We start from the raw sequence: 18,558 nt of genomic DNA on the forward strand, positions 1-18,558 counted from the left end.
TAATGAAATATCCTCATGCACATCAAATTCTAACAGCTTCATCAGATATGAAATGTCTGTAAAAAGCAAGGCAATGTAAATAAGATTATGATCCTTCTTATCTTTCTTTTAAAGTTACACGGTGGTCAGCATTCATATTTAAGAATTTAGGGACACAAAACACACGTGTTGAAATGATTATTTTACTAATTATTAATAAAATAACACTTGACGTTTCGACTCCTGTATCGATGTCATCATCAGAAGGATACACATGTATAGGAACCAAGCTACATACTTTTGCACTCTACAAAGGTAAATACTGAATGAATACAAAATATTGAATGATGGTCAAACCATTCCACATTCTTGGAATGGTTAGACCATCATTTTTATTTAGATTTGGATTATGTTTGAGGATTTCACATGCTTATTTGAATTTCCTCTCGAACAGGTTTTGGTGCAGTGTAGGGACATGGTACCTTTCCAAAAATTCTGTGGTATGTTTGGGGTGCGTGGTCAGAAAGGCCAGTTTTTCCAAAATGTAGGTGTTTAATATGTTGTTTGTGTTCATCTTTCCTGATTGGGATGGTTCGCCCTGTTTCCGATATGTATGGTATGTCACGTGCATTGTATTTTGTAAACCCCTGGGTGGGCTAGGTATGGCAGAGGATCCTTGGAAGAACTGAGTAGGTGTTTTCTATTTCTTAATTTTGTCGAGGGTTTAAAGGTGGTTTTGATGTTGTATTTGTGTAGTGTTCTGTCTATTTTTTAATATAATATAAAATAATATTTTAATAATATTTTATATTTTTAATATAAAATGACCAACATTTAATAGTCAGCTTTGACATAACTTCCCTTTTCACCAATGTCCCAATCAATGATACTATCTTACTCCTACAGAACATATTTCCACACGACATCATGGCCCTCTTTATCCACATACTCCGCTCCGAATATTTCGTGTGGCAAAACAGTTTTTACCTTCAAAAAGAGGGTACGGCCATGGGCACTTTGCCCCCAATAGCTAACTTTTATATGGAAGACTTTGAGTAACAAGCTCTAGAGTCGGCATGCCTAAAGCCCAAAATTTGGTTCAGATATGTCGACGATATTTTCACCATTTGGCCCCACGGCCGCAAAGCACTAAATACATTCCTTAGCCACCTGAACAAACAACACAAATGCATCCAATTCACCACTGAAATAGAAAAAAACAACTCTCTTCCATTCCTAGACACACTCGTCACACGTCTTCCCTCAGGCTGTCTCTCCTTCTCAGTCTGCCGCAAACCTACACACACAGGCCAGTACATACACAAAACTTCTCATCACCACCCAACACAAAAACTAGGGGTCATAAGTACCCTTAAACACAGAGCTCAAACTATCTGTTCAAATGAACATGCTCTTAACCAAGAATATGAGATCATCAACCATACCTTTATAAAAAATGGATACAGTAAAAAAACAATTCACAAGATCCTCCACAGAGATACCACTAAAAACAAAAAAAGATTTCAAGAATGCTATTGCCATACTATATGTTAGAGGCATTTCCGAAAAACAGACAGAACACTACACAAATACAACATCAAAACCACCTTTAAACTCCCGACAAAATTAAATTACCTACTCAATTCTTCCAAGGATCCTCTGCCACAGTTAGCTCACCCAGGTGTTTACAAAATACAATGCACATGTAACATACCATATATAAGGGAAATAGGGCAAACCATCCCAATCAGGAAGGATGAACATAAAAGACATATTAAATACCTCCATTTTGGAAAAACCGGCCTTTCTGACCATGCACTCCAAACATACCACAGAACTGATTGGGAAGGTACTAAGTCCCTACACTGCACCAAAACCTGGTTCGAGAGGAAATTCAAGGAAGCATGTGAAATGCTCAAACATAATCCAAAACAAAATAAAAATGATGGTCTAACCCAGCGGTCGGCCGCAATTATTCATTCAAAGAGCCGTATGCGGCTCCGGAGCCGCATACGGCTCTTTGAATGAATAATTGCAGCTCTTTTCATTATTAAATAATCTATTTTTGAATAATACAAAATGAATGTTATTTATTAAATTAGAAATTAAAAACCCTAAATATAGTGTTTGCAATAAATTAAGGACATTTTACATTTAATCAATGACATTTTACAATTGAAAATAGTACATGCCATGCTAAAAAATTTAATACTTTCATGTTTGAACTCTTTGAAATCATATGCGATAATCCTTTACATTTGTCTTGGATTATCATGGATAATGCAAGAATTCATAAACCCACTGATTTGTCAAAAATTTTTTTAAATTATTCATGCTAATTAAAATTACTTAAGTTATGTTTTATGTTGTTTTAATTTATTAAACCAAATACGTCACGCTAGGCTAGCACTACCGTAGCGCTACGGTAGTGCTTTTTGTAGTGCTTTCCTGTCTGAACGCGCCCATTGTCTTCATATAGTGCAGGTGTGGTCTGTAAATCTGCTCACTTTGTTAAAATAAGTAAAGGTTTTGTAGTGGACATTGCAGTGTTTTCATTTACTGGTGATTGTGTTAGGTGACGTGAATATTGTAACATTAAATTAAATATTATCAAAATAAAAATATTTTTATAGTATTTAAAATGTCAGCAAAGAAGAGAAAGATAGAACAAAAAAATCAGGAGTTTAAAAGTGAATGGACCGAAACCTTCACATTTGTAGCAAATACAGCAGGATTTCCAATGTGTTTAATATGCCATGAAAAGCTTTCAAACAATAAAAAATCAAATATACTAAGACAGTTTTTAAATAAATATGATACATTTGACAAAGCATATCCACGGGGAGATGAAAGAAAAAAGGCAATAGAAGAGCTGCAACGCAAGCTCTTCTATTGCCTTTTTTAACTAAATGTTCATTTTCCAAATGGATAAAAGCATCAAGAAATACAACTATTGCTAGTTTTGTGGCCACTCAAGAAGTTGTTAAATGAGAAAAACCTTTCACGGATGGTGAATATGTGAAAGAGTGTTTTATTAAAATGTCCAAATTTCTCTTCTGAGATTTTAAAAACAAAGCAGAAATAATTACAAAAATAAAAGACATGCCATTATCTGCTAAGATTGTAAGGGACAGAACTATATGAATGGCAGAAGATATAACAAATCAGCAGCAGATCTAAATTCAACACCAGGATTCTCCATTGCCAAATCCTGCGACGAATCATGCGATGTGGATGACATTGCACAGATTGTACTTATTTGTAGATACGTAAACTCTCAAGGACCTCAGGAAGAATTACTCAATATACTGTCACTTGAAAAGCAAGATCAGATTGTATTTGACACGTGGAATTGTTTACCAGACACTTACATTCAGTTAAAAACATAGGCATTTGGACTTCTATCGATTTTGGGATCGACATATTTCTGTGAGCAATTTTTTCTAATATGAATTTTATTAAAAATAAGTTTATTAAAACCAACTAAACAATGCGAGTCTTTCGTGATGTTTAAAAATGAAAATTACAGCATATTAGTTGCATATTGAGAAACTATCCCAAGAAGTTCAACAGCAAAAGTCGCAGTAAGAAGATATTTTAAATTTAAAAAAATTAAAGAAATAGGCATGTTATTGGATTTTATACATATGTTTTTGTAAGGAGGAGGAAATCTTTGTTCTATTATATTTAATATTTAAAAATATCATATAATTTCGTGTGACATGCCACCCCTGTGTTTTACAAGTATGATAAAGTGTTACTGTAAAAAAAAAAATTAATAAATAATTTAATTATAATATTTTTTAATCTAGTTTCTAAATTTAAAGCAGTGATGAGCAATTAAATGGTAAATCAAATACTCGGTTCGATCCGCATAAAGAATATTTTCTTTTTCTTTGATAAGAAAGTATTAATTGATTTTCCATTATTTAGCTAATTTTAATTTTTTAACCTGCACAAATAAATCCACATGTAAAAATCAACATTCATATATAATAGATTTTTAATTAAAATACTAATTCTGCTGTACAAAATGAACACCGCGGACTGCACAAAAAACCCGAGAGGGCTGCATGCAGCCCGTGGACCATTGGTTGCTCATCACTGCATGCAACTCCCTAATTTTTTTTTAACAGATATAATTTTAAAAATGGCTCTTCACTCCAAAAAGGTTGCCAACCGCTGGTCTAACCATTCCAAGAATGTGGAGGATCCATCTGCAACCTTCATAGCATCCACAATAGAAAAATCTCAATACAACAAGAAGACTTGGTGAAGTGTTTTTTTTTTTTTTCCAGAACATTCAATAGCAACCTGAACAGTACAATTCCAGAAGAATCTTAGTACATGAGGACTTTAGCAGAGTTTATTGTAGTTTTCATTTATTTTATTTTATTTTATTTATTTATTTAATTTTTTTATCACTAGAGGTCAGGCTAAGAAAAAGATTAGTTAACAACATAGATTTAATTTACCTTTATAGAGTGCAACAGCATGTAGCTTAGTTCCGATACACATGTATCCTTCTGATGATGACCTCGATACAGGGGTCGAAACGTCAAGTGTTATTTTATTTTAATTAGTAAAACAATCATTTCAACACGTGTGTTTTGTGTCCCTAAATTCTTAAATATGAATGATCCTTCTTATGGTTAGCCTAATGCTCATAAGAAATTCTTTAGGCTGCTTTTCAAATAACTTGTTTGAAAAGCTCATTACTATATAGCAGAAATTATTTTAAGGAAATTTCTAAAATCTAAACTTTCTAAAATCTTTAATTTCTAAACTCTTGAAGATGTGACATCAGTAAGATTTCTGCACATGCATACAAAGATATATATATATCATACCTTCTTAAAAATTCATCATAACAGTCTCTTCGAATCGACTTGGATGTAACAATTTTGAAATTCCTCAAAAGATTTTGAATCTCTGCATTTAATGCTCCGTAAAGACAACGTTCCCCATCAAAAGTGTTGGCTTCACAGCGAGCACCTATCAATAAAAACAAATCATTAAATCTGATTCATAATGAATTTCAAGGCTTCATGGTGTAATGATTAGGTTTTTTTAATTAATTTCACATACTATTTACAAAGGCAGAATAAACTTAAAATTACTTCTTTCAAATCATACTGTATATAATGGGCATTTTAATCAAGTTACTATCAATGGCAATTCCTCAATTAAAAATATAGGTATTTCATCTCATCTCATCTCATCTCATCTTCCTTATACCCTCTTTTACCTTGCGGTGTCGAGGGTCCATTGATCATCGGACCTCACTCCGTTTACAGGATAAGGTGGTCAGCCTTATGCCCTGGTGTATCCTATGTCAAGTAGGTGTATCCTATGGCCTGTAGTGTTGAGTTCTCAAGGCCAGTTTGCCTGCTTTACGGGATGAAAAACCCCAGAATAAACTGGGGGAAAAACCCTGCTGTCCACGCCCAAGACTGGCTAACTTGGCTATGGCTGAGGAAGATCCTTCAGCTCCTCACATCACCGATGGGAATTGAACCTAGGACACCCCTTCCCCAGGCATATGGTTGCGAAGCGCAGAGCCACTAGGCTAACCGCGTGGACCGATATAGGTATTTTAAATTCAGGTAAATGCAAGATGCACTTGATATAATTTTATTTATTTTAACTTACTTATCTCTTATGCCAATCAATTAATGGCTAGATCGTTTCCATAATTATTTGCCCAGGTGGTGGTCTTTTTTTTTTTTTTTTTTTTTGGTCCTTTCTATTTCATCTCACAATATGTTATTATAATAAGTACAGCATTAGTGTAGTCTCTTATTTAAGTCTATTGGGATTAGAAAAGATAATTTGGAGAAATTATGAAAACATATTAAAGCTTAAGAAACTTGTATATTCTCCAGTTGTCTAATGTTATGACAAAGCAAGTCAAATTAAAACTTATTATTATTTGTGACACCTCCAAGGAGTCCAAAGACTAATCGAGGAAAGACACTTACTGTAAGTTATAGTCAACTTACAATTTATGATGATGCAACTCGAAACCATCCACTTTTAAGAATGTTTTTGTAATTAATAAAGCATCCTCAATACACCAAAACTCATATTTATGACCAATGACAAGGTGGAGGACAACACTGAACAATCAGTCAGTTGGCCACTTAGGTTGCAGTTGCACATAGAGTAAATATATTTTTGACAATGCTTATAAATTTGTTTTTGCAAATTTTCTTTAAATTTTAAAATTTTTTGACTATAAATATATCTCAGAAGAGGAAATGTGATGCACAGTGTTAATAAATGTTTGTAAAGGCATACACATAAAAGGTGCAGCACAACAGTTTGGAGACTAATGCTACCATAAGAGCATTGCCATGGCATCTGTTGGTCAACATTTGAAATATTTGTAGCTAACCTTCGACTGTCATTTGACCAAGTATCAGTAGCCTGTGCTTGGCAATTATTGAGTTAATGCATGTTTCATGAGTGAAGGTTTTATGTGTTTTAACTGATGTAATGGAGGAGTAGAAAGTAGTGATAAAGTTCTGTGTAACGGCTCTTAAAAGTGCTATAGAAACACTTGAAATGATATAAAATGCATACGGGAGTGAACCATTGAGTCATGCAAATATGTACAGATGGTACAGTCTCTTCCACAAGGAGAGAGACTATGAAAGAAGATTCTAGAAGTGGCCATCTTTTGATGGCAAGTACAGATGAAAATGTCGAATCTGTTCCTCAACTATTATATCACTATCATTGCATGTCTCTTAAAATGATTGCAGAAATGTTGAATAACAGTCAAGAGACTGCCTTACTTCTTGACAAGAGAGCAGACAGGATCACATTGCTTTGTGTCAAGACCTTTTAAGAAGAAAAATGAATCTTTTTTGGAACAAACTTGTTACTGGTCACAAAATGTGGTGTTTCATGTATGATCCTGTGAAAACCCAAGAAGGAAGCTGCATTTTTTAAAAATCTTGAGTAAAAATGATGTTTATCATATTTTTCTGAAGCAGAAGAGGTTATTCATCACCAATTTGTCCTTAATGGTCTGAAGGTCTATGAAGAATTTTATAAAGACATTTTGCCTCGCCTACTACTACGAATGAATCAAGAAAGACTAGCATTGTTCCAATCAAACAAATGGTTCCTGCTTCAAAACAACGCACCTTCACACAATGCTATGCTTGCGAAGTACAGCAGTGTGTGAAACATTGTCAATTTTTGGCATGCAAGTAAGTCATCCTTCACTACCCATCCTACTCACTAGACCTTACTCTAACTGATAATTTTCTTTTCACAAAATTGAAATTTTCAATAAAACGTTTTCATCCAAACACTAAATGAGATTCAGAGTGCAGTTATAAGGGAACTGAGCAGTTCAGAAAACAAAACATGGCATTTCTGGAAGGCATCATCCAGCGGTATGAACAAAAACAAGTGAATCAGTCAAGGAGGAAATTACTTTGAAGAAGAACCTAAAATTAGCATAGTATAGTAATTAACTGTTGTTTTATATTAATTGTCTCAAAACATTTGAGCCACATCTTGTATTTGTGTTTTAATTTATTTTAGTAGTCAATTTCAGCATTTCTGTGGTATGAAATTGGGTTCCAAAGATGGAATCCAATTTATAAATTGTATCTATGGAATATAAGTATTTAACTTAAGATAGTATGACTTGCAAATGCCATTCAAGGACCAGGTAGTACATGCAGGTCTATACAGTTATATATATGTATCCATCAAATATGTATTTTCAATGCTGTGATTTACAATCTGGGGTTGTAAATATCAATAATATATAATATCAACAGGCCATCGTATAGTTTTGTTATCTTAACATATGACAATCGCTTTGATTGCAGTAGTTGATTAATCTATACTTGCTTAGAAAAATTATCAGACCATCCACATTCAGCATTAAAGGTGACAAATTTATTCTATAGGGAGAACTAATAATGGATCCAGATAATTACTCTATACTTTCACAGCTTCCATTATTTTGAAAACATATGATAGGAGTATACAAAACAAATGGGTAGATTTTGTTGCCTTGGTCAATATGCTGGGACCTCAGATTGTAGGCATCAGAGAGACCTGGCTATCAGAAGCACACATAATAACTAGTATTCAGTGTAAAGTATTTTTATGAACAAGAGAGGAGCAGGTGTGTTGCTAATGATATTGGATGACTTGAATCCTGTTAGAGTTGCAATCTATGACTGCAATACTAGTAATGACTTTGAAACTGAATTTATTGAGCTATTGCAAGACAACGTCCTTAAGTAGCATGTGGCAGACAGAACTTGAGGTCAAAGATTGTTAGATCTAATTATAGCATCAGAAGGGATTTCAGTTTAAAATGTAACTATTCTGGCTCCGGGTGGTGACAGTGATCATGCAGTACTCACTTGGGAAGTGACTACATTTATGAATATTCCATTCAACAAAAATATTACATGCTGAAATATAAAGCAGGAAATTATGACCACCTGAGCAGTTTGCTGGGTTCTGCGCCATATCAATTGTTGGATAGGAAGGATATCAAAAGTGTTTAAAAAATACTTAAATGATGTGATATTGGAAAGTATCCCTAGAGTTTGAATAATAAATAAGGATGGATGTGCCATCTAATTGAGCAAGAAATTCATAAGAAAAAAGATGATCTGGAAGAAATGGCATGCGATTATGGATGATGTCAGTTATGAAAATTATAAGCAGCAAACCAGAAGAGTTACAACTGTTGTATGGAAAGCTAAGTCTGAGTATGAAAAGAAACTGGCTCTGCTAGCTAAAAATGACCTCCAAAAAAATCTACTGCTATGCTTCAACGAAAAGAAAAAAAGAATATAAAGAACGGCTCTACTGAATGGAGACAATATGCAGGTGACAGATGCAGAGATTGTTCAACTAATGAGTGGCCATTTTGCTAAAAGCTATCAACTGGTGTATGCAACATTGAGCTCACTGCTACCTCTTCACTGCATGAGGAAACTCAGGTGTAATAGAAAAGCACAAACTGAATAAAAATTTGGCAAGAGGGACTGGTGGGATATCAGCATGGATACTAAAAGTGTGTTCAGGCTGAACTTGCTTTTCCTTTGACCAAGCTATATATAACAAGTCTTATACACAATATAAGGAAGGCTGCTCCAGAAGACAGAGGTAGATGAAATAAATGATAAAGAGGAGAAGCAGAATGAGTTTGCAGTTGACTGTAAAATGATGTTGGATAGCAGCTGCTCTCATTTTAACAAACTTAACAGCAAGTGGAGGAATGATGTTTGATAATTCACTGGAGCAGTGACCATGGATGTACCTGTAAAAGAGACAGAGAACTGAACCACTGCATCTACAAAATAGTGGTTGAAGTGGTGTAACGGAAGGGTCATCTATGAACGGAATTGCTCTCCTCTGGACAGTATCAAGAATTTTAAGAAGGTTTTAGGTGCACAACCTGAAATGTATGAACAGTATTCTAAGGATGGGCAGATTTGGGATTTATATAAGGTTAGTAGCTGGGTGAATGTAAAACAGCCCCTTGAGCAAAAAAGAGAATGCCTAGTTTTTTAGAAGTTGAAGAAGCTATTGATATGATGTGCTTGTGCCAAGAGACTTATTACTTACTTATCCTCTTCACTCCCTGCAGAGCATAGGGCCTCAATCAATGCTACATTCATCTCAGTCTGTTTCCTCCAGGTCATCTTGAGGCAACTCCTTTTCCTTTTTCCCTGTGGATTCCATTGCTGTCCTAGCTATATGTTTATTACTGTCCATTTTTCTTACTATCTGATGTACTCTGATGTTCCAGCAACCAATGTTTGTCACATTTGGGTGTGAAGATATCCCTTCCAGTCCTCTGCCTGTTGGCATCTCTAGATGAGTACATTATTATGCAAATTATGGAAACAACTACCATGGTAGCATAAAACTTTAGCTTAATATAAACCAGAATAAGCACTCAGCATTTTGACCTTACATTAAAGTCACCATCTGGAGTACACACATATATTCAAAGAAATAAGCTGCACTACAATCTACATGGCATGCTAATGTTACTGATCAACCATTACAACTATTGGCCTGACCTCTGGTGAAATTAAAAAAAAACCTTACTACACCATAAAAGAAAGCTAGAGTCATATTATTATTATTATCCATTAGGTTACAAAATTAAATTAAGCTGGAGAGCAACATGTTTACAAAAAGGAAAAAAAAAATTAATAATAAATAAAAAAAAAATTACTTATATAAGTATACATATAAATTACAGTCAACTGGTATGGATAATGGCCAATAAAAGATGAAAAATTGCTAAAAGTATCCTAAAGTCAGGGTTGCCTGGAAAAAAAGTGGGCTGAATGTGTGCCATCCAAATTCTTGGGATTTTTATGCCACCATTATTGTTAAGATTGGGGTGGTTAATCAAAATTATTCGCATGGATAAGAGGAGTCAGAAAGGATCTTACCTTAAATCTTGCGGACTCACATCCTGATGTGAGTCTGCAAGATTTAAGGTAAGATCCTTTCTGACTCCTCTTATCCATGCGAATAATGGTGGCATAAAAATCCCAAGAATTCAAGGGCCATATAGCAAAGATTGCAAATTCAACTCAGAGGATAATTGAAATGCTGAAACAAACTTTGACATGTAAATATAAGTCATATTGAAACTTTACAAGGTCATAAGCAGATGATGCAAAGTTGGGATGAACCATGAAGAGTAGTAAAGATGTTGTGGCCTTACAAGAAGACTTGAATAAATTGAGTGATTGGGCACGGAAATGGGGATGCGAGTTAAATGTTGCAAAATATAAGGTTTTAAAATTTGGAAAACAAAGATGGGATTCAGAATTTATACTTGGTGAGGATATATTATTGGAAGTGGAGGAAATAAGAGATCTGGGGGTGATAGTGGATAAGGATCTGAAATTTAGGAGACACATAGTCAAAATTATGAAGACAACACAAAGGCTTCTGGGAATGATGCGGAGGACACTGACGTATAGAAGTAGGGAGATTCTTGTTCCGTTGTAGAAGGCTTTGATTAGGCCACACATGGACTATTGTGCCCAGATTTGGTCACCTGGTTTTCAGAAGGATGAAGAGATGTTGGAAAGGGTCCAAAGGTGACTGACTAAGATGGTTTCTGACCTCTGGAATGTCGAGTATGAGGAAAGATGGAGAAGATGTAATCTGCAGAATCTGGTGGACAGGAGGAATAAGGGAGATATGATAGAGACCTACAAGTTGGTAAGGGGTTGTTATAGGATTAATGCTGGACACGTTTTACATAAAACAGTGGGAGAACCAGAGGTCATCCCTGGAAACTGTATAAAGAGGGTGTGAGTAGGGGAGTGAGAGGCAGGTTTTTTTCATGCAGAGTTGTGAATGATTGGAATGCCTTGGCTGAGAGTGTGGTGTCAGCAAGGAGTGTTTAAGACACGATATGATGAGCTGTGTTTGTGATAAAAAGACCTCCCAGATGAGTCTTTGACTCCATGAGGTAATAATAATAATAATATCTCGCAGGGACATAATGCATGCAGGTCTGGTCTCCTAGTTTCCGTGGTAATTCTGATAGAGTGGAGAGGGTGCATAGGAGAATATTAAAAGTGATATCAGGATTACGGAATACTGATTAAGAAATGGACTACAGACACTAGCAAACAGGAGAAAGAGGGGTGATATGATTGAGACTTACAAACTTCTGAAAGGATCATATAAGCTTTCAGCAGATTGAATTTTTCATTTTATGGAGGATGGCAAAAGGATGCAAAGGCATCCTTGGAAGTTGAGAATGAATGCTATCAAGAATGGGTGAGAGCTATATTTTTCTCTCATAGAGTGGTGTGTGATTGGAATAGATTGCATTAGATGCTGTGTGTACAAGTAGTGTGAATGAATTGAAGAATAAGTACACTGGTGTCCAAAACCTAAGGATGAACACTATTTCTGAAGATTCCAATTGCAAATTCAGATGAATCAGCTTGTGGCAATTTGTATAACTGATGATTCTGAGTAGAAAGCGGTTTCAAATTTTTGAATCGTGCGCAAAGGGGTCACGTGGTAGCACTCAACAGTATAAAAGGCAAAAGGCTACTATAACCAAATTGTGTTTGAAGGAATAAATTTGCAAACTTGAATGTCTCTTGTAAAGTCTCAAAGACATCATTCAGATGATTTCATGGAGAGAAGAATTACTGGAAAGCTTGAAGAAGGCTGCAGATTACTGATATTGCTTGAGAGTTTGTAGCATTGTATCCAGGCTCTGGTCAGCATTTCAAGCCAATGGAATGTGTTCCAGACAGTTGCTAAGGGGTCACCCTCGCTCTACCACAGAGCATGAAGACAGATTTTTGGTTGTAACAGCAAAACATAATTGATGTACCATGGGGTGAGCTTACAAGAAGGCTCCATTCAAAACACAGGTACAAGGATATCTTGACAAAAACTGTGGCAAGAGATCCGTGACAAGTAGACATCTGCATCCCTTCATCCACAGCTCATCGTAGAGCATGTTTTCACCGGTGTTGTAGCCATAAAAATTGGATAAGATAAGACACCAATGAGTTAATGTACTCTTTACAGATGAGAGTCATTTTAGTTTTTCCTCTGATCTCATGTGAAAGTGGTACTGCTTACCATCACGAGAATGTTCTTGAAAGCGATAGATATGGTGGGGAGGCATTATGCTTAATGGATGCATTGGGCTACAATTGCTGGAAAAAGGGACTATGACTGGTGAACAATATTGCAACCAAATTCTTCAATGTCATGTTTGATTGTTCCATGGTGCTGTAGGCAAAGAATTCATTTTTATGGATCCCAATGCCACATCACATCGTACATGAGCAGTGTACACTCGTCCTTGCTCTGAAGGAGGAGTGTACCAGTTTGCCTCAAAAACTCCTGAATCGCCGCAGTTCGGTGTGGACACATTCCATACTACAATGTGTCTCCAAATTTTTTAACTACATCCTTAGTTAAAACAAGCAAAAACATATTGCAATTTCATTTGTATGAAATTTATAACAACATATTTTTGGTGGAATATAATTTATTAGTATGATTACAATAAATTTATGTCCACATTTGTCTGCAGTCATGAAAATTATTTCACATACAGGTAAAAATGTCATTTGTCCTTAGCTTTTGAGCACTAGTGTATGTCAGCTGGTGCAGGTAACATGTGGCCTTCCTCAATGAGTTGACTTCCTGGAGGTCGATTTAATATTCATTCATTAGTTTCAATTCCTTTTATTATCATTATTATATCACCATCAACAGATCCGCACACTTGAGAATGATCATGAAATGTGCCCCTATCACATATAAATCTCAACTGATCCATTCTTTTCTAATCACTTCATTTTCTGAACATTTTTCTGAACTCTGCCTAAAACTCATCCAACTGTTTCCACATTCACACATTCTGAGAAAATGTATTCCACTTTGCAACCACTCTCCATAAAAAACTGCTCTTCACTTCCCTAAATCATATCCTTCTCCCCAAAGAAAACAGGTGATCTGCCAACAGTAATCCATATGCTGCCTGATCAAAGCCTTATACAATGAATCCATAACCTATTTACATTACCTGTCAATGTCCTCCTCATGACCATAATTTGTCATCATAGCAAAGTCTTACAATTCTGCAATGCATCCTTAAATTTTTCTGTACTGACCATTAACTCCCAGATCCATTATTGCTGTTACTGGCTTCAAGATATTCCACTAATCATAAGTACTCTGAACCCATCCCTGTCTTTCAATGTCAAAGCATTATGCTTCACAACACTGAACAGTCAGTGCTACTGATTTGCCTACTCTGTCTTTTCAAGACCCTTCTATAAACCACAACATCTATTCTATTCTCCATAATTCTCCTCACTCTGTATCGTCTGTATATTGGCATTCAAACTTCTCCTAGTATCATTAGTAGGAGATATAAGTTATAAGTTAAATACATAATATAAGTTAAATTTATTTAACTTTTTTAATTTTTATTTATTTAATTTATTTAACTTTTTTTAAAAATAAGTTATAAGTTAAATGGTAATGGGCTAAAAGCAAACCTCTGTGACACATCATTTTAACTTTTCTTTGTCAGTACAAAGGAAACCTTCCCCCATAAACAACTTCTTGATATACAGTAGTGGCCAAAATTTTGAAAACCTTTTGGAAAAAGTGTATTTTTGAGGTTTGATGGCTCATAAAACCACTTTTCTTTGGTGTAATACCATAAAATTACATATCAATGGAAAGATAATTTAATCAAGAATATAATGCAACAAAGTTTGTTCAATTATCTGTATTCTATGAAAAGTTATAGCCAAATAATCAGAAAAAAGAATCACAACTTGCTTAGGTTAATATGAAGTAGCTTTCCTTCATTTGAATGTAGCCAATGAGCATGAGTGTTTAGAGAGCCAATCAGGTGTCATTTTGTTTTGGCAATAAGGTCACAGTAGGATTCAGCTATTAATGTCATGTATTGGAGCTGAGAGGAGGACATTTGTAAGTGTGTTGTGTGATTGCTATCAAGTTGGTTGATTTTTTTTTGGGGTGTTCTTTCATTTAGTGAGCTTGTAAAATGTAATAAAATTAAAGAAATGGTGCAAAGAGTTGACTAGTCACCCAGAAAGAGATGCAAAACAGTACTATTAAGTGAACAAAGCTACAGTTATGAAGAAATTAGAAGAAAAATTGGTGGGAACTTAACCAAAGGTGGCATTTCTAAATTTTTGAAGAGGTATAAGGAGACTCAGTCACTACAAAACCAGACTGGTAAAGGCAGGAAAAGTGATGATAGAAGAATTGAGAGACTGTGCTTACATGATTACATGACAGAGAAAATCATCTGGGTGTATACAAGATGAAATGGCTCAATGCAATGTGAAGTTGAGTGCAAGGACTGTTCGGCACAGACTGCAGGAATTTGGTCTAGAATTCCATGAAAAAAGCCATTTTTATCTCTCAAACAAAGGTTGAAAAGATTAAACTGGGATAAAACCCATGTTAACTGGACAGCGGAACAATGGGACAGTGTTATTTGGAGTGATGAGACCAAAATCTCCCTGTTTGGTAGTGATGGCATAAAATACGTAAGGAGAAGAATCGGAGAAGATTTGCATCCTGATTGCATTACACCTACCATGAAACACCCACTTAGTGTTATGATCTGGGGTTGTATGACATCAAAAGGTGGGCAGAATTTGCATGATTAATAGGAATATAAATGCCCAAAATACATAAACGAAATACTTGAGCCCAAACTGAAGCCTTCCGCACGTGATCTTTTCCAAGCTAATGAACATTTATATTTCAACAGGATTCAGTCCATGTCATGTTGCTGCTGTGTGCAAAAAGTGGTTTCAAGATAATCATATTCCACTGCTGGAATGGCCTGGGAATAGCCCAGACCTTAACCCAATCGAAAATCTATGCAACTAAAGAAACTTGTTAGTTAGAAGCAACCCACCAATAAAACCCAATTAATAGAAGCAATAATTTAATCTTGGTTTCACATTATAACAGCTGCAGAACTAAAAAACTTGGTCACTCCATGGGAAGGCGTTGTAAGGCCGTAATTAATGATAAAGGTTACCCAACTAAGTATTAACTCACATTGTGAGAATTTTTGTACATCTCATTTTTTCTGTGTTTCACTTTTCTTTATAACTGCTGTTCTAATAAAAAATCCTTCATAAACGTTATTGCATTACATTCTTGATTAAATTATCTTTCCATTGATATATAATTTTATGGTATTACTCCAATAAAAAGTGGTGTCATGAGCCATCAAACTTCAGAAATACACTTTTTTTTCAAAAGGTTTCCACAATTTTGGCCCCTAGTGTATATCAGATAACCTATTATCCAATTTAGTTATGAACTTATCAAAAGGCAATCTATCCAAGGCTTCTGAAAAATCTAAGTATAATAATAAGCTTTTTTTGGCCAATGCATTTGTCATTTTGTTGTAAAATATAACATGCTGGCCTGGTGCTCAAATGGCTTATGTATCAACACTAAGTGGAAAATGTCTTTGTTATCCAGCATTAGTTTGACGGTTTGAATTCCACTACAGGCATAGATATTTGTGAATACCTTTACAAGAGACATGAATTTCATCACCTAGTGCGAATCCACCATCTGCTTATTAGAGGCCTGAAGTGACTTGAAAACGTTCAATATGTCTTCTCTAAGATTCTGGATATCTCCCTTAGCCCCATCCATTGTATTAATGACTGCTAAAACATGAACTTTTAACAAACATTTTCTTACCATCAGAAAGAATTCTGTTTTTATCAGTCCAATTCTGGATCCCTTAGCTGATCACAATCCTCACCATACAGACAGGCTTAGAATTTGAAACTTTGATCATAAATTCCTCCCCTCAGTGAAGCAGAAAAATTTCATCCTTTTTTTTTTTCATTTCTTTGAGACTTTCTCTATAGCAAGGTTCTTAGTGAATAAGTATATCAAAGCTGTTATTTTTTAACACACTTGACCATTCCTTTCAAAAATGTAGGGATATGTTACTGAATGCTATTAATTTACTTTTCTATTTTCATATTTAATTAAATATTCACTAAAAAGTGCTTGTAAATACTGAAGTAGGGAACCTATTCCTTTAAGCTCATTACTGGGAATGATGTGAATGTTTTCTGTTTTCCTGTCTTTTTAGTAGTTTGGTGTTTACTGCTGATTTTGCTATCAAATTTAATCACATCAGTTTTAACTTGGAGGAAATTTAGTTAAAAAGATAATATCATCAGTTAGTACAGAACTAAGCTCAGTATATTTTATTTGAATATCAGCTTTAATACAAATTCCTTAATAAAATGGTCCAGGGAGATTATAAACTACATCAAAGATAAGCTACATATCACACTATATAATAATCAATTTACAAAGCAGAATTAATTTTTTTATCCCCCCCCACCAGCAGCCATCGATGTATCCTCTTCTGCTTTTTCATCATCATTGTCTTGCCAAGTCGGTAACATATCTATTTGTCAACCAACAGGCTGTGGATTTTGAATCCTGCCATTGGCATGGATGATTGTGTTTAGGTGGGATATGAATTTCATAACGCAACGTGGGACCACTACCCCTACTTATTGGAAGCCTGAAGTAGTCTGAAAAAGTTCCATGTTTGGTTTCCTGAGTGACATTTCTGGATTATTTCAAAAATAAATAAAAACACAAGAAATATATAAAATTGATCAAAATAGAAAAAAAAAAATTTTAGTACTATACATGGAGCTAAGGTATTATAGATTTATACAACCTTTTGCAGACAGGAAAATAAAGAAATAAAATAAAAAAATCCTTACTATATTAACACAACATTATAACTGTGTGGGAGTAAAAATCTTATCTTGGAATTCTTATTCACTTTTCATTAACTTTTTTTCTTAATTATGTTTGCATAAAGGGAAGGTTTGTGTAAAGAAGGCTCCCAGTTCAGACAAGTTGTTTTGACCAATTAATTGTAAATGTCTGTGTTTATGTATAAGATTTGTGGTAGAAGTTGTACGCTTGCAGTGTTTGTAGAATGTGAGCTTGTTTGTGTTTTACAAAATTATTAAATTTAGTACACTGATACAACATGGCAGTGAAAGGCAACTAACTGTATAGATCTGTGCGAACACAAAGGTAGACAGCATGGATTTCTCAAAAATGGTACAGTGCCGTGAATATAGTATATATGTGTGAGGGTGTGGGGATGTTGCGAATGTTTATGTGGGGGGTCTGAATAGAAGAAAAGAATAAGTGTGGGCATGTAGGAAATGCAATATTCTGATGGACCATGAGGCTTGTTTAAATATCAGTTTAAACAGTTTAAATGTGAATAGAGAACATGTCATAACCAACATGGCAGTTGAAGATTGTGCAAATATTCAGAGAGTACGTGGAAATGATAGTGCGGAAAAAAAGTTCGATTACAATAAAGTTGGTGATACTTTATATGTTAAAAAATTAAAATTAACAATAAAGTGGGCAATAATGACATTGAAAAACAGACCACAGTTAATAGTAAGGTGATGAGTGTGATCAATGGCAAACAAGTGTGTGTGTGACTGGTGATAAAATAGCGAGAGTGAATAATAGTGAAAAAATGACAAAAGATTTGGAAGCTGAGTTGGTGAAGATGAAGCAAGAAATGAGGTAGATGCAGAGTGAAATGATGAGAATTGTAGATATGTATGGAAGAGTGAAGACGAAAACAAAAGATGTCAATATGAAAATGGTAACGAAAGATCTGTGAGTGGCATTATATGACGATTTTATTATTAGACGTGTGTGGTAAATGATAAGATGCACAAGGTGTGTTTTCCTGGAGGTAAAATAAACAGAGTGATTGAGGTGTTGGATATGAGGAGTAAGCAAGCAAAGAAGTTGGTAGTGGTAGTAGGGACAAATGACTTGACTGGGAAAAAGGAGAATGTACAATTGGATATCAGGAGGTTGTTGAGAAGGATAAATGATAATAGTGTGATAGGAAAGATAGTCAGTGTGTTGGCCAGGTATGACAGTGATGAGATGAGGTGGAGAACAAAAATTATGTTAGCAGAAATG

General features: G+C 34.9%; 1 protein-coding gene across 1 annotated transcript in view; it reads right to left on the minus strand.

Moving 5' to 3' along the window:
- Positions 1-18,558, minus strand: part of LOC150094593 (ankyrin repeat and BTB/POZ domain-containing protein 1-like) — a 307,835-nt gene that overhangs the window by 158,355 nt on the left and 130,922 nt on the right. Inside the window, exon 4 of the mRNA XM_090412059.1 lies at positions 4,830-4,974. Within this exon, the coding sequence (XP_090268185.1) occupies positions 4,830-4,974 (145 nt within the window). The remainder of the gene's footprint in view (positions 1-4,829; positions 4,975-18,558) is intronic.

The sequence above is a fragment of the Typopeltis vanoorti genome, chromosome 22 (genome assembly GCF_054136105.1).
Source record: "Typopeltis vanoorti isolate ZY-2024b chromosome 22, IOZ_Tvanoo_1.0, whole genome shotgun sequence".
Classification (NCBI taxonomy): domain Eukaryota; kingdom Metazoa; phylum Arthropoda; class Arachnida; order Uropygi; family Thelyphonidae; genus Typopeltis; species Typopeltis vanoorti.